The sequence below is a fragment of the Urocitellus parryii genome, chromosome 7 (assembly GCF_045843805.1).
Source record: "Urocitellus parryii isolate mUroPar1 chromosome 7, mUroPar1.hap1, whole genome shotgun sequence".
Taxonomy (NCBI): domain Eukaryota; kingdom Metazoa; phylum Chordata; class Mammalia; order Rodentia; family Sciuridae; genus Urocitellus; species Urocitellus parryii.
This window is the reverse complement of record NC_135537.1, coordinates 154,157,386-154,181,168: the sequence shown is the minus strand read 5'-3', so window position 1 is coordinate 154,181,168 and position 23,783 is coordinate 154,157,386. Positions and strand designations below refer to the sequence as shown.

General features: G+C 39.0%; 1 protein-coding gene across 3 annotated transcripts in view; it reads right to left on the bottom strand.

Annotated features, from left to right (window-relative positions):
• Positions 1-9,739: 9,739 nt before the first annotated feature.
• The window catches only part of Mmd (monocyte to macrophage differentiation associated), a 29,802-nt gene continuing 15,758 nt past the window's right edge, over positions 9,740-23,783 (bottom strand). For all 3 annotated transcript variants that reach the window (XM_026407807.2, XM_026407809.2, XM_026407808.2), the window contains 2 exons: positions 23,029-23,098; positions 9,740-11,616 (listed from right to left, as the gene is read on the bottom strand). In XM_026407807.2, coding sequence (XP_026263592.1) covers positions 11,416-11,616; positions 23,029-23,098 — 271 coding nt within the window. In that variant the 3' untranslated portion in view covers positions 9,740-11,415. The remainder of the gene's footprint in view (positions 11,617-23,028; positions 23,099-23,783) is intronic.

Here is a 23,783-nt window from a genome sequence, read left to right as displayed (position 1 = left end):
GGACGTTCTATGGTGGAAAGAAGGTCAGCTGAAGTTAAGCCTGCCTCAAGATTTTCCTCTTTACTGTCATTTTGAAGAACTTCAGTACACATGCTGATGGCTCATTTACAGCCTGGTGTCCCTGTTTCTTGTCTTCTCAGTGCCACTGCGACTGTTGACCACCAAGTCTTCCCTCATTCAAGAATTGAGTCCTACAGGTCAAGAACTTCTAAAGGATCAGCAGTACAAAAATCAGAACTCTTCCTTCACCTTGAGGTCCACTGAGGGAAAGAGGGGAGTAAACTACAGTGTAATTGGTGACTAGCAACATGGGATGTATGAGGAAGAGCCTGTTCTAAGTTTAGGGTGGCCAGAAAAGAGTTTGGGGAGGTAACACTTGAAGTTGAACTTGAAGAATAAGTAGGAACATTTAGGTGGGTGGATAAAGGTGAAAAATGAGCAAAGTCAGGCAGGCAAGGGAAAATATTGGAATATTTGAGGAACAGCAAACAGTTTGATGGGCTATTGAGCAATAAGAGATGAATCCAAACAGGTCATCTGGGGTCAGATCCAGCACTAAGCTTAGCCTGAAGGAGAAAGGGAGCCACTTCAGAGAACTGAATCAGATTCTCATTTTAGAAAGCATGCCCTGGCAGACATGTTCCATAAAAGGTGTGTGAGTATGAAGGAGTGGGGTGGACAGAAGCAGAGACCTGTTGGGACCATCACAATAAACCAACTGAGAATGGTTCAGGACCTTAACCAAGGCAGTGTCCACGGAGAAGGTGAAGATCTAGAGAGAGAACTGAACTGAGAGTACAAGGGACTTGGGGGCTATGGAATGTGGGGAATGCATGTGAGGGAGAGGAAAAGTCTAGAATAAGTTTCGGTTTAGGTGATTGCATGGATATTCAGGCTGTTGGTTTACATAGGCTACATAGCAGGAAGATCAGGTTTGGGGAAAAGAGTGATATATTAGCTTGGAAAATACTGACTTTGAGGTGGAAATGGTGGGACATCTATGTGGAAAAAGTCTGAAAGTAAATGACTTGAAGGATGTGGAAGTCAGAGGAGAGGCTGGGGCTGCAGACCCTCACCATAAATGTCAATGAGATTGCCAAAGGAGATTGGGAGGGGGAGAAGAAGAGAGTACAGGAGAGACACCAATCTGTGTCTCTGTGCAGAAGGAACCAGGTAAGAAGACTGAGGAAGAGGCTAGAAATATACTAGGAAAACCAGAAGGCAGTGGTGTCAGGGAGACCTGGGATGAGGGGAGGTTTAAGAAAGGTGAGGAGACAATGTCATCTAGTTCTTCAGTGGGATACGTATGATGAAGACCAAAGCTGGGGACAAGAGAGAGATGCTGGAGTAAGTCCCAAGCAGCTGATGTGCTGAAGGGAGAGCCTTAGATAGCAGAGTTGTTTTTTCCTGCCCACGTTCCCCGTGGGCAGTGGGAATGGGGTTCCCCTGGGTGGAATGGGCTGGCTGAGAAATAAAACTGCAGAAAAAACCCCACAGAACACACACAAAAAAAATAGTTTCAAAAGCAGGGGCAGGACAGGCAAGCTGAGGGATAGAGCTTCTAGACAAAATGGAGCCCGTGCCTGTTTTTATTTATATCAGAAAACATCCAAGAGGTTCTATAGAATCTTCTTTTCCAGAAAAGGTTAAAGGTGGGCTGCTCAGTTCCAAATAGTTATGCCCAACTCCGGAGCGACTATGAGGGACCTTCCTAGAAGAGTGGACATCACTGTGGGACAGCCACAGAAAGTTCCCAATGCCAGGCCTGTCTCTCCCTGGCTACCATGCCCAGAGGAGATCCTCCTGTATTTCAAAGATGGCTTCCCGCAGTCTTTCTTTCACTAATATAAGATGAAAGGAAGTGTGTATGAGGGCAAACTGCCTGGGACCCCTGGTCCTAACCTCTAGCCAAGGACTGTTTCAAATTCATCAGAGCACCTCTGTGTCAGTCAGCTTTTCAGTGCTGTGGCAAAAGCACCTGACATTAACAACTTAGGGGTGGAAAAGTTTATTTTAGCTCAGTCTATGGTCAGCCTGATCCATTTCTCTGGGCCTCAGGTGAGGCAGAACATCATGAAAGTAAGGTATGGAGGACGAAAGCTGCTTGGCTTGTGGGGGGGGGGAGGGAGGAGGGGCCAGGGATAAGACACAGTCTCCTAGGGCACACCCCAAGTGACCTACTTCCTCCAACTATGGTCTGCCTGTCTGTAGTTTCCACTACCTCCAATAATAGTCCATTTAAATTATTAACCCATCAAATGGATTCATCTACTGATGAGGTTAGGGCTTTCATGAGCCAATCTTTTCCTAAGGGCCCCACCTCTGGACATTACTGCATTGGGCCCAGCCTTCAACACATGAGCCTCGGAGGAATATTCCAGATCCCAACCATCATAACCTCTGATGAAAATATAATTGTGACTAATTGACACACATTCGCTTTCAGGTCCGATGCTAGAGAGAGAGTTTATGCAAATAATCTCACTGCCGCCCTTTGAGCCGGAAACCTAAATGTTACACTCAAGAAGAGGAAGTCAAGGCTCAGCAGGACCAAGGCACCCTCTTGTCTCTTTTCTCTCCTTGTCACCAGATCACACTCCCTAAGACAAATCTGTAGAGAGCCTTTGAGCTCCTCACACTAAACAGAAACAAAGAAGGCATAGGATGCTATCTGCCACCAAGGGAGCTACTCAACAGTTACATCAACAGTCTAGAGACAGGACTCTGCACAAAGATGCTTTCTTTCAAAGAGCAAAGGATAGCCAGGGGGATGGTATAGGGAGGGAGGGAGGTCAGCCAGAAGGACTGCAGTTTCTGCCCCTGTAACTGAGTGGCAAATCTTCCCCACCCCATCCCCCCACAATGACTAGACTGTCCAAGGTTCTTGGGAACACACTGGTTCACTCTGACCTTTAAGATGGATTATCATTTTTAAATGAACACTTTCATAGTATTTTCCTATCCTAGGAGGTTCATGTCTGATTGCTGTCATCTGCATTTTAATAATAAATGAAGAGGCTCAAACATTTGTCATGGACTCTCAGCTATTTAGGAGCTAGGCCTCAATTTGGTGTTCTGAACGGAGATGCTGAGGTCTTTATAATACCTGGGCATGGACGACTCCACAAGAACTCCCACTAATAACTGGCTCCCATGTGAGCCGGCGGGCTCACAGTGGCTTATGAGGCCCTAGGCACTCGGTCATTCAGTACCAAGAAAAATTCAGTTAAAGGAAAAATAACTTGTGCCACTTGTTAAGAGCGGAAAGGCAGACTTTATTCAGGGAGATTCCTGCAACGAATGCTGAAGGCAACAAGGAAAAGTGGGGAAGGATAACCAAGGAGCAGTAGCTGGGTCAGAGGAAAATGACTGTGAAGAGCCAGCAAGGCCAGCACTTCTTGCTGAAGGCAGGCAGGGTGATATTAAGGGGAAGGTGTAGGAATTGGATCCACCATCAAGGGTGGGAAGTTTTCACTAAAATGACCAAGTAGGAGACTTGCTAAAACTGAAATAAACAGATAACAGAGCCAAAGGTCAGGGACTAGGCAGAAAGACTTAGAGAAGCCTGACTCAACTCTGATCAAGGGAGGGAGCTTAATCACCTCCCTGACCTCAGTACTAAGAAGATTCTCCCCTTGCCCAAAATACTCACTTCAGGGCCTTGGCCCCAGGCTCTCTCTAGCTCAGGTCTGGTGTTCCCTGTGGCCTCTGCCTGGAGGCCTTTCCCAGTGGGCACCTGGGGGACCCAGGCCTTTGCCTCTCGCCTCTTTACTCAATACCCCCTTCTTCATGAGGCCGTCCACACACTGCTGCTCATGTGCACACACCTGCCCAGCCCTGGGCATTCTCTGTGCCTCTTTCCTGATTTGTTCTCCTCCCTGGTATTTAGCATTATCTAACACACTGTATATTTTACTTATTACCTGTTTCCTCCTCTCTAGAATGTCCAACCCATGAGACAAGCACTTGTGTCCCCTTTGTTCACCACCTTAACCCCAAAACCTGGAAAAGCATCTGGCACCTGGGAGGAGCACACCTGAACACATTGGTGGTCTGGATAAAGAGTTCCTTCCACAAATATCCTCAGATCTTGATCATCTATGTCAACAGCAAAGGATGATAACTCCCAGTGATAGATGACCCACTCATGATGTCTTGTATTTTCCCCCAATTTTAATACAGTAACACAAGATATTAACATATTAACATAGCTGTCCTTATGCATCATGAAGAAAGGGGTATTCAGAGTTCAGATGAGCCATAAAATATTGGCCTTCTATAAAAATTTTATGGAGGTCCAACGACTGTGAGAGGAAGAAAAAGGAAGTCCAGAAATATTGAGATGAAGAAACCCTTCTGAGATTCGGGTTGCTGCAAAAGAATGCACATGGATACAAGATCACCTTCCTTGCTCCCTAAAATAACAGATGAGTCAATATATGAAACATGAAGCATGGGCTGGGCCCTTAGTGGGAATGTAATCACTATTCACTCTCATTATCATCTCCCCTCCAGAAATCCTGTGCCGCATTCTTCCAAGTGCACCCCATGCCATTCCAGAACCCTGCTGCTTCCTATGCCTGAAACACCCTCTTTCCCCTACCCTGCCTCTGCATGCTGCGCCCTCACTTCTTGTCTCCCTGGCAATGGCTCACTCACCCTTCAAGTCTCAGCTGAAACACTGCTTCTGGAGGGAGAAGATCTACCTTATTCAGTACTGTACCCCCAAATCATAAATGCGACAGCATAGGACTGGGGTGAATGATGGAGGGACCATAGGCACCCCAGGCAACGTATGAAAGGAAGGAAAACATCTCAGCCTAGGCACGTGTTTCTCATTCATCATCCATCCTTTGCCTGGAACAAAAAAGTAAACCTCCTTCTGATGAACTTGACATACTTAAAAGTGCAGCTTCAGAAGAGGGTGAGTCATTCATGCATGAGGGTTATTCATTTGAGGGAAGAGATCACTATGGGTTCCTTTAAATAATAAGCCACTTTTTGCTCTCAGAAGTAAGAGCCAGCTGGCCAAGGTGGGATACATCTGTAATCCTAGCAGCTGAGGAGGAGGAGACAGGAGGATTTCAAGTTTGAGGCCAGCCTCAGCAACTTAGCAAGGCCCTAAGTAACATGGGGTGACTCTGTCTCAAAACAAAACAAAACAAAAAACGAAGTGCTGGAGATATAGCTCAGTCATAAAGCTCCCATGGGTTCAATCCCTGATATTTTTTTTTTTAAAAAAAGAGCAATTTTCAGATTGGTAACTCATTTCAGCAGATGCATCATCAATGCATTGCACAAAGTAAAGCTCCTGTGTTGAAAACCTGGGTGTCTGCAGCACTTTCTGCTTGCCTACACACGCTGCTGTGTTTGCTGGCCACAGGCATCTATGAGATGCCAACAGAGCTACAAAGTTTACAAAGGTATCTGATTCAGATTAAGGGATTGGGGCAGGTTAGCATGTAGGTTGAGCAACAGGCAGTTTTGTCTTTTCTTTCATTCTAGCATCCCCAATTCGTGGACCAGTCCCAGGCACCTAGTTGACACCCAACAAACCTTTGTTGAATGAATGTGTGAATCAGGGCCCCTACAACATCACCGGGAAAGAAACAAGGTATCATAGTACTGTAGTTGGAAAGAATTCTTTAATAAGTCACTAAAGGTCGGTTAGGTGGGTGACTAGCCCAAGAGGCATGCTCAGGTAATAACAGATGGTGACCAAATGGCCCAGAGTGTGGGTCTGGCTAACTGAAGGCCCCTTGTTTTTGTAAGTGGAATACACAGCTCCCATCTGGGCACAAAAGACTCGCTCCAGTTTCCTCTTTTCTCCTTGATATTCAGCTTCTAATCTAAGGAAATACTGAGGTCATTTGCTTGGATGTCAGAAAATTATGGGAAATCTGGGGTGACCACATGCTTCAGTTGCACTATGGCCATTGTTTGATCCAAGGCCATTTTTAAGAGCTAGAAAATGCAGATCTCTTCAGGTGTATCTACATGAAAAATCTCCCCAGGTGGGCTATAGCCCTAATTTTAAAAGCTTGGCCATATGCAAAGGAAGCACTTGAACATTTTCTCTATTGCCAGTCATATACCACAATGTAGAAACCAAACAGTTGTGGTCTATTTTTTAAACATAATGACAATGCTTGAGGAAGTTGGTATACCCCTTTTGCAGACAAGAACTGAGACTCAAAGGTAATACTTAAACTTGCCTAACTAAGCTCACCCAGCCAATTTGTTACAGATTGTCTGATTCTACACTGATTTGCAATGCAGCTCACTGATGGGATTCCAAAAATGATTTAAGAGAATCAAATACTTTTGCTGAGAATGTCTTTCTGGTCTTTCCATTGGCCGACAGACTGCATGCATTAAGTATGGCCTGGAACAGGGCAGCAAATGACCTGTGGGCTCATCTAGGAGATTGGGTAGGCTCCAAAGTATTTTTCCCCACATTTTCTTCCATAAGTCTCACTAGTCTACTTTGACTTAATGACTTCTGACTGCAGCGAAAGTCTGAGTGATAATGAGCTGTGTAGCAGAGTGAGAAAGTGCTCTGTTGTGCTGAGCTGGCTCCTGATGAGAACAGCTTAACTCCCCTTGCAAAGCAGCTCGGGTGCACAATGGCACCGCTTCTTGGAAAAATACCATCACTGATGTATTACAGGGATGTAGGTGGGAATGGCACAGAATGTAAGAACATATTGGCACTGTCTATTTCAAACAGCAAAAGCAGCAGAAAGACATAAATGCAGTAATTCTAACCTTGTTAAAACTGAAAACATTCCCCAGGTCTTCTTGGGAAACTTTATTTTACTTCATGAGGAGGGAGTTGAACCAGCTTCTTTGAGGTCAGGTTTCATTTGGAGATTTTCCTCTTCCACTCTCCATCTAATTGGGCATGTGGTGCCATAACCCAAAGATGCAAAAAAAAAAAAAAAAAAAAAAGGATGTTTGGCATGAGCTATATTTTTAGGTCTTTCTCTGGGTGAATCCATTAATGAACCTTTGACCCAGGAACTGAACTCTTGAGAAGGAAAACAGAACTCAAGGCCTCCTTAGTTTATTTGGGCTTTGCCATTTACCTTGGGCAAAGAACCCAATCTCTGTGCTTGCTTTCTCATCTGTAAAATGGGGATAGGAAAAATCATCTATCTATAATGTTTTTTTGTACTGATTAAACGAGACAGAACCCAATTCATAAGTAATACTCAATTTTTTATTATTATCTTTAAACCCCAATCATAAATATGGTCCCTGTAGCATTATTCATAATAAAAAAACTGAAAAAAATCTAAAATTCCAAATTTAAGTGGAGGATTAAGCAAAACAGTCTGCATATTCAGTTCTGAAAAGTGATGGAGCCATTGAAAATTCTGGCTATGTTGCCTAGAGTGTGAAAGGCTCGGGTCTAATCCTCAGCACAGTACATAAAGGAAAAAGACAATTCTAGGTATAAAACTCTATACAGTATTTTTAAATGCTTATAATAAGTGGGGATAATTAGTACTATGAATTCTATGAATAGGTGGGAAAGGTTGAGAAAACATGTTAGGATGAATGGATTCAGTAATTTTTAATTTTCTTGTCTCTATTTTCCAAAGAATTTCATATAGTTATATGATTTTTTTAGGGTAGAAATATATGATTTAAAGTTATTACTTTTTTACTATAATCTTCACTAAGGCTCAAGGGTTGCAGAACTAAGTGCTATTTCTGTTTATTTTATTATTATGTTCAGAAAAGAAGGAACGAGGGGAAATAGAGTAGGTGAAATAATTTTCCAAGCTTATGAACTGTTGATAGTAGGTTTGATGAAACCTTCAATAAACAAGCTTGACTCTTGCTTATTCAGAGCACACTAATATTCACACCCCAGTTTCCAGTTTCTCATTAGCTTTCCTGTGGTTGCTCCAAATGTTCTGAAAAAGCTGAAGGTCAGGTCCCAGACAGTCAGTTAGAGCCCAGCTCATGATGGACGAGATGAACTTGCTAAAAACCAAAATCTGTCTTTCTCAGTCTCTGTCCTCCACAACACCATGCCTAACCACCCTCCATTCTCTCTCTTTTCATTCAACAAACTGTCCTTACGGTGAGCCCAGCGCTACACTCCAACCTGGAAATGGAGGTGGATGAGACTCAGCCCTGCCTCCCAAGAGTTTGGTTTCAGGACCACAAAAAAAAAAAAAAAAAAGGAAAGACAGTAAACACCATCAATGTAATATTACAGGGGCCATGAAGGAGTATCAGGGCTGTAGAATCAAAGAGGAGGACTAATAACCATGTGTGGGGCTGGGGTCAACAGCACAGCAGAGAGATTTGGCCAAGCAACAGCAGGCGCAAAAGCATGGTTACCAAAGGAAAAAAAAAAAAAAAAAAAAAAAAAAGAGAGGCTGTGAAGTTCACCAGCAGCACTGGTGTCGAGAGGGGTTCAGCTGGGGGAGAGGGCAGTCCACAAGGAATCAGCATGTGAAGAGCAGGCTAAGGCATTCGGCATGAGACTTACAGGCTAACAACAATGGAAGTTCTGAAGCTGGGGAGACACATGCTCAGGTTTTATTTCAGGAAGAAAATGCTGGTGTCAGTGTGGAGGACGAGCTTGTTTGAGGGGTGGCAGGGATAGAAATGAGGGAGTAGCTGCAGTAGTCTGAGGACTGCTAGCCAGGGCTTCTTAAGGCCTTGCAGTGGGAAAGGAGGTGAGGAACCTGATCAGAGTGTGACTAAGGCAGAGGTGACAAGCTTGGTTTACTGCTTGGCTCCTGGGGTTGAGAGAAGAGAAACCAAGGATGGATGGATGGACAGACAGACAATGAACCATGGTGAGCATACATACCATCAACTAAGATGAGAAATTTCAGAGAGACATGTGTGACGGGGGATAAGGAAAGGTAATGACAGGGTAAGTGAGCATGCCTGGGGACACTTATGCAGTTGAGTAGAGAGGTCTGGTCCTTAGAAACAGTTTAGGCTGGACATGCTGATCAGGAAGGTGACAGGGCAGCAGTGTGCTCTAGAACTAGAGGAAGTGATCCTGGTGAACTAGAGGTTGGAGTTCATGGGGATAATATTGCTTCGGGGCATGCAATTCTCAAAATTAGATTGGATGGAGCACTGTCTGAGGGTTTATTGAGGCTCTATGCTATATGAATAGCGTCTTCTTTTCCAGGCCCACACTCAATCAATTTTCAGTTCAAAAGCTTTTTTGTTTTGTTTTGTTTTTTAATTTGTTCTTGCTGACTCTTTTCCAGAGTGATGTACGGTGAACGGGAGGCTCTGGAATGGGACAGACCTGGATTCCTGTCCCAGCTCCCTGATTAAGGATGAAGCCCTTACAATCTCTTTGATCCTAGTTTTTTGCACCAAACACCCAGAGTGGTTAGATTTACAGTATGATGTATGTATGGCTGGTAACAGAAAAGCTTGTGACCTTAGTACTGCAGTGTATCAGATAACTTCAACCAAAAGGCTGCTCTTGGTAAAGAGACATCATCTACAAAACTGTCTTCAGGCCACATTGATAAGAGTGTTGATTAATGTTTGAGCTGGCCCTGGAATTTCAATTATTAACAAGTAGACTAGAGAGTTCTAAATGGGAGGGCATATTCTTCTTTCCATTATGATTTTTAAAAAAGGAAATAGTACACAACTTGTAAATGCCAAGATGAACTGAAGATCTCAAATATGCATTATTATTTTCAGAGTCATCTGATTTAGAGACAGTGGAATAAATCCAAGTAACAATTTTATTCTAATCTACAGCACAATTTTTACATACATTTTAGTGGTTTTTGACAGTGTAACTTTTAAGCAGATTTTTAAATCAATCTACAAAACTTCATATGTTAAAATAAAATACACACAGTAAAACAACAGGCATCCAGATGTTCAGAATCATGCAGATAGAGGTGGTCTGGGTGGTGATGTCATGGGTACCTTGCCTAATTAAGAACTCATCGGCAAACATCAGTTCTATTCCCCAATAATTTACCAAAATCATAGAGTTCTAAACATACACACAAAATAAACTCTCTTTTAAAGCTACGTCAGTACAAAATTTGAATTAATAAGCTAATTACCAATTCAACAATTCCATTGAGCAAGTGCATTGCTAGAAAATAGGCAGTATTGGCACCCGAACTAAGGGCAAGGTTATTTCATTTCTTACAACACCAACAAGAGAGGTTAACCAACAAAGCAACTAACACATTAGCTATAATACAACACACTGAGGAAAAACAAAAATAATATATAAATACTACTCCATTGAGCCAGGATATAACTCATGGACTACAGATACAAGTTTCTACCTGTCAAACAATGCTTTAAATATTTTTATAGTTTTTTAAAAAAAAGTATATCGGGAGATGCAGAGGAAAGGCAGAAATGTGAATTTATAATCTGATTTCACAATTTAAAATGAATATCAAACTGATACTATTAACTAAGTGACAGTGACCTAACCTGTTGGGCACAGAACAGGCAATACCACTCTTCACTGTAATTCATAATGCTCTTGAGAAGTTTTCAGCGGATGGCCAGCCCAACAATACTAGCATAACACATAGAATACTCATCCACTGTTGAAAGAGACCCTGAAGAAAACATGGCAAAGGCATAGAGAAAAGTTGGATCTTTTGAAAAAGTTAATGATATCAAAATGCTTTTCCATCACTGGTAAGCCAAACCGTGTCAAGTGTATGGCCCAAAGCAGCACTGAATTCAGAGTCAGAGGTTGGCAGAAAAGTTTGGAAAACTGCAGTTTTTAAAAATTGGCAATTTTTCCACACTTCATAAAACTATCAGAAGAGGTATAATGTTTGTTCATTTGTGGAATGTTGACTGCTTGCTGCAAAAATTCACAACATGAATGAGGAACCGCAGAGAAGCAGGTCAATGAAGTATTTTTTAAAAATTTACAAAAAACTAAAGTTTCTATTTAAAAAATAACCATGTTATGCCAAGATGAAACATGGTAAAAAGTAGTGTAAGTTCTGTTCATGATTCTTTACACAGTGAATGGGAAAGTGATAAAAATAATTTTTTTTCTTACAAAGGAAGTTTTGTTATTGCACTGACTTTTATAACATGACCTACTAATTTAGAAAAATCATGTAGTAAAATCTGTAAAATTAAAATACAAAATTCTGGTTTGTAAACATCAGTTGGCCAAAGTCTATCCAGAGTCCTTCATGATAGTGGAATGGAATGAATAATGAACTCACTGCTTTATTTGTTTGCTGTGAGGGGGGAAATCCAGAACGCAGCTTTTAACCTTTCACAGTAATTATATTCAAAAGATATAAAGAAAGTCAGTGCATTGCTTTTTTTTTTCCCTGTGCAATTTTCAGCTCTTACCCCACTCCCAAGTGCCACAGTTGAGATAATACTGTTTGGAGACCTAGTCCAGACTGGTCATAAATGTCGAATAAAGTCTGTAGGACTTCGGTATAAGTATTTCCAAATGGCGTAGTAGTGCACGGCAGCTGCTGTGGCCACAAAGAGGTGCCAGATGGCGTGGGCAAAGGGAATGATGCCATCACTCTTGAAGAACACAACTCCCAAGCAATAAATTAAGCCCCCATAGGCAAGTTCCTGAAGTCCTTCGGTGTTATTCTGTCAACAGAGGAAAAAAAAAATAAAAAGGGTTTGATGTTACTCTGATCTGACAAGCTGCAGAGACAACTATAATTCCCCCTAAGGCTCCTGATTTTTCTTGGCAATAAGAAGCTCAGTGTGAAGAGAGTCCTAATCTGTAAACAGAAACCAAACATTAAAAGGTCCCACACACTCGATGGGTACACCCTTTAGAGTGGCAGTCTTGATTTGGTCCATGTCATTACAGGCCCCACATGAAAAAGCAGCACATTCTGCTCATTTATTACATGTTTAAGCAGACTGTAATCACTGCCAGACATACAGGTTCATTGTAATATACAGTGTAATCCTCGGTTCCCATCTTCCCCTTCAAAAGCTCTATGCAGCAGGCCCAAACTCCTTCACTTAAAACATTTACATCTCGGCCAAGGTTTTCATTTCCCTTTGACCTCCTCACACACTGCTCTACACTGATTGCTTTTCTGAGACTTCCCCTGCTTTTGTGAGCTTAGAGCTTCCTTATGGCTGACACAGGAAATCACAGCCCAAGTGACCTTTAAGATTATAGACCATGTAGAACTAGATATTTCCTAACCTCCTAGGGGTCTCCAGGGCTTTTTGTTTTGGGGGTTGGGCATTTTTCTGGCTGAACAGGAAGTCAAAAATCTTGTGTGTTTTAGGTCAAAAATAAGATGTTGGGCTGTTGTGGATTTTCAAACACATAGGCCCAAGATGAAACTGGCTTGTATAAATGAGAAGGAGAGTGAAGAGAAAGTGCTTAGAAGATGATAGGGGAAAAGTCAATTCTCTGGATTCCTGAGGCTCAGGTATAGCAAGGCCTTGGGGAGTAGAAACCTAAGCCAGCTCATGGCAGGATCAGATAGGATAGGTGTGTGGCTGTCCTGGAGGCCTGGGGACTGGTGACAGCAGACTTATGAACCTTGGAGCAGTTCCCTGTGGCCAAATCTGCCAGAAGCTTGGATTCAGACACCTGCTCTATGTGGGTCCTAAAGGCAAGGACAATGACAGATGAGTATGAGCTAAGGACCAAGTGTGAGGCCAGGTGAGCAATCCTATCTTCAAAGTTCACAGGAGCCATTTTTGCAGGATTGAAGATGGGGAAGGCACCAACCCATATTGACTGATATCAGATTTCTTCTTATACTTGGTAAGAAGGGACTTTAGCCAGATTTTTACTTAAGTAAAAACAAAAACAAAATCAATGTATCACACACATCTATAACTTCCTCAAGGTTACAGAGAAACTAATACCCATTATACAAAATTCTGTGTGTATATTAGGAGCACTTTTCTAGGAGAGGGCAAAAGCCTTTGTCAGATTCACAAAGGGACACAGGACCCCCAAGTGGCAAGAGTTACTCATCTAATAAAAGTTGATTTTGAAATATTTAGTTAATAGTTCCTCAAGACACCCCATTTACTTGTATCAACTTTCAAAGACAAGAACATAGGCAACTCTAAAACAAAGTGTTTTCGTCATTATTATTACTACATGCCAGGCGCTTTTTGAAGCACTTCCATGTATTTACTCATTTTGATCTCCACAAAACCCCTAAATTAAGTCTAGTTATAAACTCCACTTTACAAATGAGAAAACTAAAACAGAGAGGTTAAATAATTTGCTCAAAGCTACATAGCTTTAAAATGTCAGAGTCAGAATTTGAACTAAGCTGGTCTGGTTTTTGAACTTTCATTTTGTGGGGGCAGGCAGGGGTATTAATTTCTTGATGACTAATTTACAAAGCAATGCATAGATCTTAAGTGAACGGTATGACTTTTGATAAATGTACACATCCACGTGACCCCAATACCCGCAAAGTTCACTGCCACTCTTTCCAATCCTGTAGGCCTCCAGCTACCAAAGCAAGCACTGTTGCTACACTAACACATACCAAGTCCAATTCTTCCAGAATTTCACATAAGTGGAGTTTTATATACATTTCTGTCTCTAGTTTCTTGTCTGCTCAATGTTTTTCTGAAATCCACACATGTACTAGCATATATCCATGCATCCCTTTTTATTGCTTAGTAGTCCAGTGATTTACTTAACACGATTTGTCTACTAATTATTTCCATTTGGGGGCTACTATGAATAAAACTAACATTTACATTATTGCCCAAGTCTTTTTATAGATGTAAGTTTTCATTTCTGTTGGGTGATATCTGTTGAATCACAGGATTAATATGTTTAATTTTATAAGAAAGAAAACAATTTTCTGAAGTGATTATATCATTTTATACTTTCCCAACAACATATTAAGGGGTTCCAGTTTTCTGTCTTTTTAATTATAGCCATTCCACAAGGTTTGTAGTTGTAGTTCACTGGGGTGTTAATTTTCACTTTCCTGATGACTAATGATACTGAACACCTTTTCAAAGCCTTACTGAATATTTTTTGGGGTGTATATGTATGTGTTTGTGTATGTGTGTATACACACACATACACACACACATAGCATGTGTGTGTGTGAAACGACTGTGCAAGTCTTTTACCGAATTTTCTAGATTATCCTTTCATTATTGATTTGAATATATGTGGGTGTGTGTACATATATTATATAAAAAAATAATTTATGCACACATGCATCCATACATACACACACATTTCTTAAACCATCATCAACACAAGCAACTGAAGTAGTACAGGTCCTTCCTGGTGCTGCTTAGGCTGCTTACCACCAATTGTTAGATTGCCTTTTCATTATTATTCAGTTCAAATACCCATGGGTTTATTTACAAATATTTGGGGATTTTCTATATCTTTTCTGCTGCATGATTTCAATTCTTTGCGATTATATTTTTAGGATGTATTCCTTTGTCAGATATGGAGAACGCAAATATTTCCTCCCAGTGTGTGACGTTTTTCATTTCCTTAATAGTGTCTTCTGATGAGCAATACTTTTAGCAAATAAGCTCAACTTTTTTTTTCTTGGTTATTCTATGACCCAAGAAATTGGTGCCCAACCCCAAACTGTAATGACAAGGTACCCCCATGTTCTTTAAAGTTTCTAGGATTTCTAGAAACTTTATAGTGTTGGCTTTATAATTAGGTCTATGAGACACCTCAAATTAATTTCTGTGTATGGTGTGAAATTGAAGTTCATATTTGTTGAAAAGACTTCCCTTGCCCACTGTACTCTTTTATACACATATTTACTCTTTTATTTCAATTTTGCATCCTACTACTTTGCTACATTTGCTTCTCAGATCCTATAACTTTTTGTAGGTCCTTTAAGATTTCCTATACATGAACAATGCCATCTGTGAATAAAGATGGTTCTATCTATTCTCTTCCACTCTGTGTGCCTTTTAATTCTTTTCTCCCCTTACTGCATGGCTAGAAGCTAAGTTCAATGCTAAACATAAGTAGCAAGAGCAGACATCGTTGCCTGTTCTCAATCATTCAGTCTTTCACCATTAGTTATGTCATTACCTGGCAGGATTTTTATAGAAGAGATTTATGAAGTTTCCAAGTTTTCTGAGAATTTCTTTCAAGCCATGAATACTGAATTTTTCCAAATGCTTTTCCTGCATCTACTGAAATCACCAATGTTTTTCTCCTTGATTCTCTAATTGTGATGAATTTAAAAGACTAATTTTAAGTGATGTATCAATCTTGCATTCCCAGAATAAATCTAACTTGATTATAATGCATTATTCTTCTTATATATCGATAAATCAGATTTACAAATATTTTTTTTTGAAATTTTTTCCTCTTTCATGAAGTTTTCTTTAGCAGTTTTCTTTTCCTGTAATGTCTTTGTCATTTTAGCATTAGGGTGATACCAGCCTTATTTCTACCTTAACTATTTGTTAGAGTGTGTCAGTGAAGTTATCAAGACCTAGGGTTTTCATTGTAGAAAGGGTCTGATTATAGATTCAATTTCTTTAAAGATGAAGTAGGCTAGTCAGATCTTTCGTTTCTTCTTGAGTCTGTTATGGGACAGACTGCCTTTTAATAAATTTGTCCATTTCATCTATATTCACTAGTACTATATTTAGTGGTATACAGTTGTATATAATATCTCCTTATTTTGCTTTTAATATTTATAGGATCTATGTTGATATTCCCTAATTTATTCCTTACAACATTATGTTTTCTCTATTTCTTGATCCATCTATCAAAATATTACCATTTATAATCTTTTCAAAGAAACTACTTTGGTTTCATTAATTTTCTACATTTGATAATTCATTTTCTATCTTACTGATTTCCATTGTCTATTTTTTCTTTCTTTCTTTCTTTTTTTTTTTTTTTACTGCTGGTTTTTTTGAGGTTAACTCACTCTTTCTCCGGAGCTTAAGGTAGAACCTTAGATCAATAATTCTAAAACTTTCTTCTTTTCTAATTGGGTTCATCAGAAACACAGCCAATAGGACATGCGTGTGTGCTTGTATGTGTGTACTGATTTATTTTAAGGAACTGGCATATGTAATTATGGGGGTGGCAAGAGTGAATTCTGCAGGCTTGGTTGGCAGGCTGGAGACCCAAGGAAGAGTTGATGTAGCCCAAAACCAAAGGAAATCTAGAGGCAAAGTCTTTCCTAGGAACCTCAGACTTTTTCCCCTAAGCCCTTTGATTGATTGGCTGAAGCCTACCTACATTATGGAGAATAGTTTTTTACTCAGTGTCCACTGAGTTAAATGTTAATCTCAACTAAAAAGTACCTTCCCAGTAACTAGACTGATACTTGACAAGCATCTGGGTACAACAGTCTAGCCAAATTGACAGATAAAAGCAACCATCACACCAACACAAGCAACTGAAGCAGCACAGGTCTTTCCCGGTGCTGCTTAGGCTGCTTACCACCAATTGTTAGATTGCCTTTTCATTATTACTCAGTTCAAATACCCATGGGTGTATTTACAAATATTTGGGGATTTTCTGTATCTTTTCTGCTGCATGATTTCAATTCTTTGATATTCACTGAGGATTATTTTATGGCCCAATATATTATCTATTTTGATTAAAAGAATTTGTACTGCAGGATTTGGGTGGAGTATTCTGACATTCCAATTAGGTTAACTTGTTGATTATGTTGCTCAAACGTACCGTCCCTATTACTACTTTTGTTCATGTGTTTAATAAATTACTTGTTATTGAGAAAGGAGTATTACAATCTCCAACTGCAACTTTGGGTTTGTTTCTGCCTTACTTGTGTAAGATTTTGTTTCACATATTTTGAAGCTCTATTGTTAACCTACACACCCACTTAGAATTGTTGTGTCACCTTAAAATGAACTGTGTCGTTATAAAATGCCCCTCTCAAACTGGTAATAGTCTCCATCTTGATATCCACTTTGTCTAATATTATATAACCACTTCCACTTTCTCATGATTAGTCTTTCACAAGGTATCTTCTCCTTTCTTTTACTTTTAAAGTGTCTTCATATTTTAAAATGTGTTGCATGTAAAACACACATACCCTGAGTTTTGCTATATTTAAATCCGGTCTGAAAATCTTTGCTTTTTAATTTGAATTTTCATTTAACTGTTGCTATATATAATATACACAATTATTGACATGGCTATACTTCAGCCTCTCATCTTACTATTTGATTTCTGTTCGGTTTCATCCATTCTTTGTCCCCACTCTCCTTTTATCCTGGCTTCTGCTAGAGTAAACTGAGTAAGTCTAGTATTCCATTTCACCTCTTCTCTTGGCTACTCAGCTACAGACCTATTTACTGGGTCTTGGTTGCTGTTGGTGGCTGTTCTATAGATTACAAAATGTATTCTAAACCTATCCCAATACACCTTTATTATTACACCCCCTTCCGCACAAGATCAAACTCATACAGCAGTACACTTCCTTTTTTTCCATCCCACCCTTTAGTTTACCTCAAAATGTTACAACCCCTCACTTACCTTCTGAAGAAATTAAAACATGAAAAACAGTATTTTGTATTCATTTGCAGATCTATCACTTCTGGCTTCTTGATTGATTTTTGGCATGACCATCAGGAGAGTTTCAGTGTGCAGCTGATAGGTTTGTACCCTGTGGCATTTTAATGATACCACCACACTGTATTCCTGCTTCTACTGACTCTGACCATATGCTAGTGGTCAATCTTCTCTGCTTGCTTTTTTCCTTTGGCTGATCTTATGATTTTCTCTATTTTCTCCCCTCATGGTTGTTTTTTAGTGATTTGACTAATGTGCCCAAGTGTAGTTCTCATGTTTATCCTGCTTTGCTTTGCAAATTTGTGGGTTGATTTCATCACATTTGGGAAAATTTCAACTATTATTTCTATTATGCTTCCTTAAGCCACTCATTATTGTCCAACATTTACTAAGGTTCTGTTCAATCACTTCTTTTCCCTCTTGCTCTCTGGTCTGAGTAGTTTCTACTGACCTGGATTCAAGTTCACCAACTTTTTCTTCTACAGTAACCAATCTATTGTTAAACCTCTCCAATAATGTTGTTTTTCTCAAGACAGCACAGTGTTTATGTCTAGAATTTCCATTTGTTTCCTTTTTATAGTCTCCTTTTATTTTCTGAGATTCCTCATCTATTTACTCATTATGTTGTAATGTCCTTGCAAATTTCTACATTTCTGTCATCTTTGGATCTGTTTCTCTTGACCTGATTTCCTTAGGTATGTGTGATTTTCCTGCTTCTCACCTACCTGGTAGTATTTATCTAGATGGTGGATACCAAATTGTTAATGAGTGTAGACTTTGTTGATTTCCTTGGAAGATAGTTGAGACTTGTTCTAGCAGACAGTTTTATTTCCTGAATGATCACTTTTACTTTTTCAAGGTTTGTTCAGGACCATTGTTATGGTAGGTCTAGAGTAGTACTCAATCTAGGGCTACTATAGCTCTGTTCCTAAGCTGTGGCTTTGGCAGGGTCAGCTGAATGCCTGTGATGTTCACAGTGATCTCTCCACTCAGGGCTGGTTAAAACTCCATGTTTCCCAGCACTGTGCACTTTCTGGAATTTCCATTTATCTCATGACCTTCAAAAAGTTATTCTCAGTAAGGGCTGGCAGAGTTTTGCCCTGCACATATTCAGCTTGACAGTTGGTCAAGGAAACTCTTTTGCAGATTTCTGGAGCTTCTCTCAACAGGCCCCACCTTCCAGTTCCCTGCCCCAAAATGCAGCTTTCTCTGCAGCCTGAAATGCCAACTTCTGCTTCTTATGCCCAGACTGCTGCTCTCTGGGCTCCACTTCCTTTTATTGCTATTTGGAAGGTATCCAGGGAAACAAGCGGGGAGAATTCAAAGCTCTTCTCTCAAGGATCACAGTTCTATATGTCTGTGTGCAATGCCAAAAACCAGTTGCTTTCATTCTTTTGTAGTTCTCTATGGCCAAAGGGTTACATCTGATATCCATGACTGACTGGAACCAAAGAATTTGAGTCCTCCCTCACACTGTGCCTTTGTTGGTTCAAATGACTTATACGGTCCTTTCTGCCTACCTCTACAGCATTATCACAAAACTATGCCACCAGCATACCTATACCACCACATATATGTGCACAATCAAGACACCCTGCATGTTCCTAACAACAAACCATTTTCAATTCTTCAAAAATGCTGAAGCTTCTTCCCCCAGTCCAGGCTTCCTTCATTTTGTTCTATCTATAACCCTTGTCTCATCTCTTGGCTTCTACTTATCTTTTCAAATCAGCTTAAATATCTCTGTTATTTCTCTCTTGAGTTCACATAGCAGTCTCAACCTTCCCTAATCAAAGACATTATAAAATTTCATTATAGCTTCTTACTGAATATGAATTATATTTGCCTGCTGGATTCTAAGATATATGAGGGCAGTGTGGGGATTATCCTGTTTGATTATCAAACTTTAGTCACCTACTATTGTAACACTTATGAAAATACCAATTAAAGATTTGGGCTAGGAAAAGTACTGGATAAACCTGTTCTTATAATACCCAGAGGGAATTTACTTGAAATTCTACTCTAATAATTAGTAACCTATCTACATAGACTTTGCTTATATTGCTCTGGGTGTACTGAGTTGCCCTCTAACTATATGGCTGTCATGGCCAATTTAGCCATTTGCTTCCCTCCATTTAAAAATTCTCTGTTGCCAACTAAATTACATGTATTTTTTTGGTGGTAGGTAATTATTAAAGCTATCATAAAACTCATACCTCAAAGAAACATATTTTGTTAGATTTTCCTAAGACATATTACCAGAAAAAACAGAACCACATTTTAATTCTCTAGATATTTTTGTGACCAAGGCAAGCACTGTATATAGTTAGGTGCTTATAATGTGCCTATGATCTCAGGAGTAAAATTACAGGTACACTTATTCTAACCATTGCAGGCTTGGAAGAGAGTTCAAACTAAACATATCGGGGTCTCTTTAATCAATGTCATGGCTAATGGCAAAAATGTACAGCATAAGTCACTGTAGTATTTGAGCTAAAGGCACAAAAAATTAGTTGGATTAAACTATAAGCAATGATATCAAAGTGACAGATATGCATTGATTTCTCAACAGAAATTCAATGTGAAAAGAATTCAAAATATATATGCAATTGACTACTAAAGGTAATGTAATACTTCTCCCCATGAAAGTTCCCAAAAGATATTTTCAAATAAAGTTAAAACAAAAACAAAAATGAAAAAACCCACAACACTTGAAAAGAGAAATATTATCACTTAAAAACAAACAAAACATTAAAAAAGCATTCACCATGATCAAGTTGGTTTCAGGAATACAAAGTTGCATGCCACACTGCAAATCAATGAGTGTAACACAGCAGATGAATAAAAATCAAGGATAAGAACCATAAGATCATCTCAATATATGCAGGACAAGCCTGTGTTAAAGCTTAACATCCCTTCATGATAAAATTCCTGAATAAATTAGGCACAGAAGGATCCTAACTCAACATAATAAGGACAACATGTGACAAACCCATGGCCAACATCACACTAAGTGGGGAAACTGAAAGCATTTCTTCTAAGATCCAAGAAAGCCCACCTTCACCCTTATTTCATATAATACTAGAAGTTTTAGCCAGAACAATTAGACAAGAGAATGAAATAAAAGGTACACAAGTAAGGAACAGGAAAGTCAAATTATCCCTATTTGCTAATGATTCTATATATAGAAAATACTTGCACTGAAAGACTTTTAGACCTGATAAAGAATTTCAGTAAAATAGCAGGATATGAAAATCATTTACAAAAATCAATACTCTTATTATACACCAATAATGAAGTTACTAAGAAAGAAATCAGAAAGAAGTCCCATATATATTAGCCATACACAAAATAACCCTTGGAATAAACCCAATCAAGGATGTGAAAAACCTTTACATCGAATATTGCAAAACACTGAATAAAGATACTGAAGGAGATACTAAAAGATGGAAAGACCACCCACATTCTTGGACTGGAGAATCAATATTGTTGAAATGGTCATTCCACCCAAAGTAATCTACAGATTCAGTGCAATCCCCATCAAAATACCAATGACATTCTTCACAGAATAAACCTAAAAATCCACATGGAAACATAAAAGACCCAGAATAGCCAGAGCAATCCTGAGCAAAGAGAGCAATGCTGAAGGATTTATAATACATGATTTCAAAACATACTACAGAGCCATAGTAACAAAACACAGTACGTTATTGACATAAAGATAGATATGTAGACCAAGAGAAGAAAATCAAGGACCCAGAAATAAATCCATGCATAGTCAACCAACTGATTCTTGACAAAGGTGCCAAAAACTGACGCTGAATAAAGGACAGTCTCTTCAACAAATGATCTGAGAAAATCAGATACTCACAAGAAGATTGAAACTAGACCACTATCTCTCACCCTGTACAATAGTCAACTCAAAATAGACCAAAAACTTTAATGTAAGACCCAAAACTTTAAAACTACTAGGAAAAAAACAGAAGGGAAACACTTCATGATATTGGCACAGGTGATGGTTTTTTTGGGTAGAATTCCAAAGCTCAGGAAAAAAAAAAACTAAGAACCAAAGTGATTATATCAAATTTTAGTTTTAGCACAACTAGGGAGACACTCAAGTATGGACATAACCTAGAGACTGCAAGAAAATCTTTACCAGCTATTCACCTGACTGGATTAATATCTAGATTAATATAAAGAACAAAAAAATTTAACAACAGAAAACAAGTAATCCAATTTAAAAAATGGGCAAGTGACCTGAATTTATTTCTCAAAAAAAGTACAAATGGCCAATAAACATGAAAAAAATGTTCAACATCTTTAGCCATCAGGGAAATGCAAATCAAAACTACACTAAGATTCCACTGAACCTTAGTTAGAAAGGATATTATCAAAAAAATAAAAACTACTGGCAATGATGTAGACAAAAAGGAACTCACATACTGTTGGTGGTAGGAATGTTAAGTTAGTATAGTCCATGTGGAAAATAGTATGGAAGTTCCTCAAAAAACTAAAAACAGAACTATCATATGATCCAGTTATACCGCTTCTGGGTATAACTGGATCTGAAGGAAATGAAATCAGCATAAAAAAAAAAAAAGACACCTGTATATCCATGTTTATTATAGCACTATTTAGAACAGCTAGGACACAGAATCAACCTAGATGCTGTCAACAGATGAATGGATAACAAATATGGTGTGCATGCGTGCGTGCGTGCGTGTGTATTATTCAATCATAGAAAAGAATGAAATCCTATCATTTACAGGAAAATGGATGGAACTGGAGAACATATTGAGTGAAATAAGTCAGGGACTATTAGGGGCTAGGAAGGGTGACACACTGGGGGTTGGAGAGCAGTGAAGAGAAATGGGAGACTGAGAAAAGGTGAAAGAGACAGTAGACATAATCAATGGATGATATATACATGCATGGAAATGTCACAGTGAAACCCATTAATTTGTACCATTTATACATATTAATTAAAAAAGTGAAAGACAAAATAAGCCCAAAGGGATCTAAAGAATATCCAAACTACTGAAGAATATGGCCTTTTAAGGTCCTTCAAATTCTTGAGATTTTAGAAGTCAGTAGTTTATATTTTCTTCAAAGAAACCTCAAAATTTACCCTCTTCCATAGATTCAGGGTTAAGAAGCTAAATAATTCAATCAGAAATATAATGACATACTTCTTTGGGACAAGCGTAAGGTAAATGGTGGGATCAAAAACAGAAAAGAAACAAATAAATACTGAAGATATCAAAAGAAGAAAAACACATCTAAATACATAGCTTCTCCAAGCCTCAGAGAGGACTGAGTGCTAGTGTGTAGCACACTTCATTATTTATTTATTTTTCCTTTTAATCTGTAGTTAAGAGACATGCAGTAGTTAAAACACACACACACACATACACAAAAAACCCACTATGTATCATATTTATAATCATATTACAAGCCCCAGAAATTTAAAAGGAAATAACTAAAATTATGAAGTCTTTTCTTACCATTGACGTCACCACCAAGGCAGGAGAAAATCCCATTGTGAGATAGAAGAAGAGCTCAACCACTTTATACCTGCAAAAAAAGAGAAATGCTTTTGAATTTAAGCATTTCTTTGTTACATAGAGTATTAACATAAACGATTTTCCTTTTTTATTTTAAAAGAGAAGTGTAAACTTTTAACCACTTAAGTGATATATATCCCTCAGAAGAAGACCACTAGGCCTCTACCTAACATACCATCAGGGAGTAACAATGACCTAGCATTTCCTCTAGGATTGAATAGGCAGCAAACATTACATGCTACTTAGAACACGTGTCAAAAGTTACCAAATTGAATTCAATCCACCTTACATCTTTCCCTTTCCAACCCTAGAGTGTCTGTCTTCATTACCATCCACACTTAAGAGAACATCAAACTATGAAGGCAGATGGGGATGCAGTTTGGGACCTAGTTTATCAAGGGCAAAGAAACAACAGCCCCAAGGAAAGAGATGCATTTTGTCTGTGTCTTCATTTTGTATTTGTACAAACTCCAATTCTCTAGCCTAATAATTATCAGATTAGGCTACAGAATACCTGAAAATTCCAAGGAACTCAATGTATTAAAATTCAACTTACATGTCTATCTAATCATAAAAGACTGGAGTCTCTTCAAAGGCAGGGACTGAGTTTATTTATGTTTCCATCTACAGGGTCTAGAACAGTGCTGGATGCAATTTAAGTGCTCAATAATGTCTGCCAAACTAAATGGTCAAGG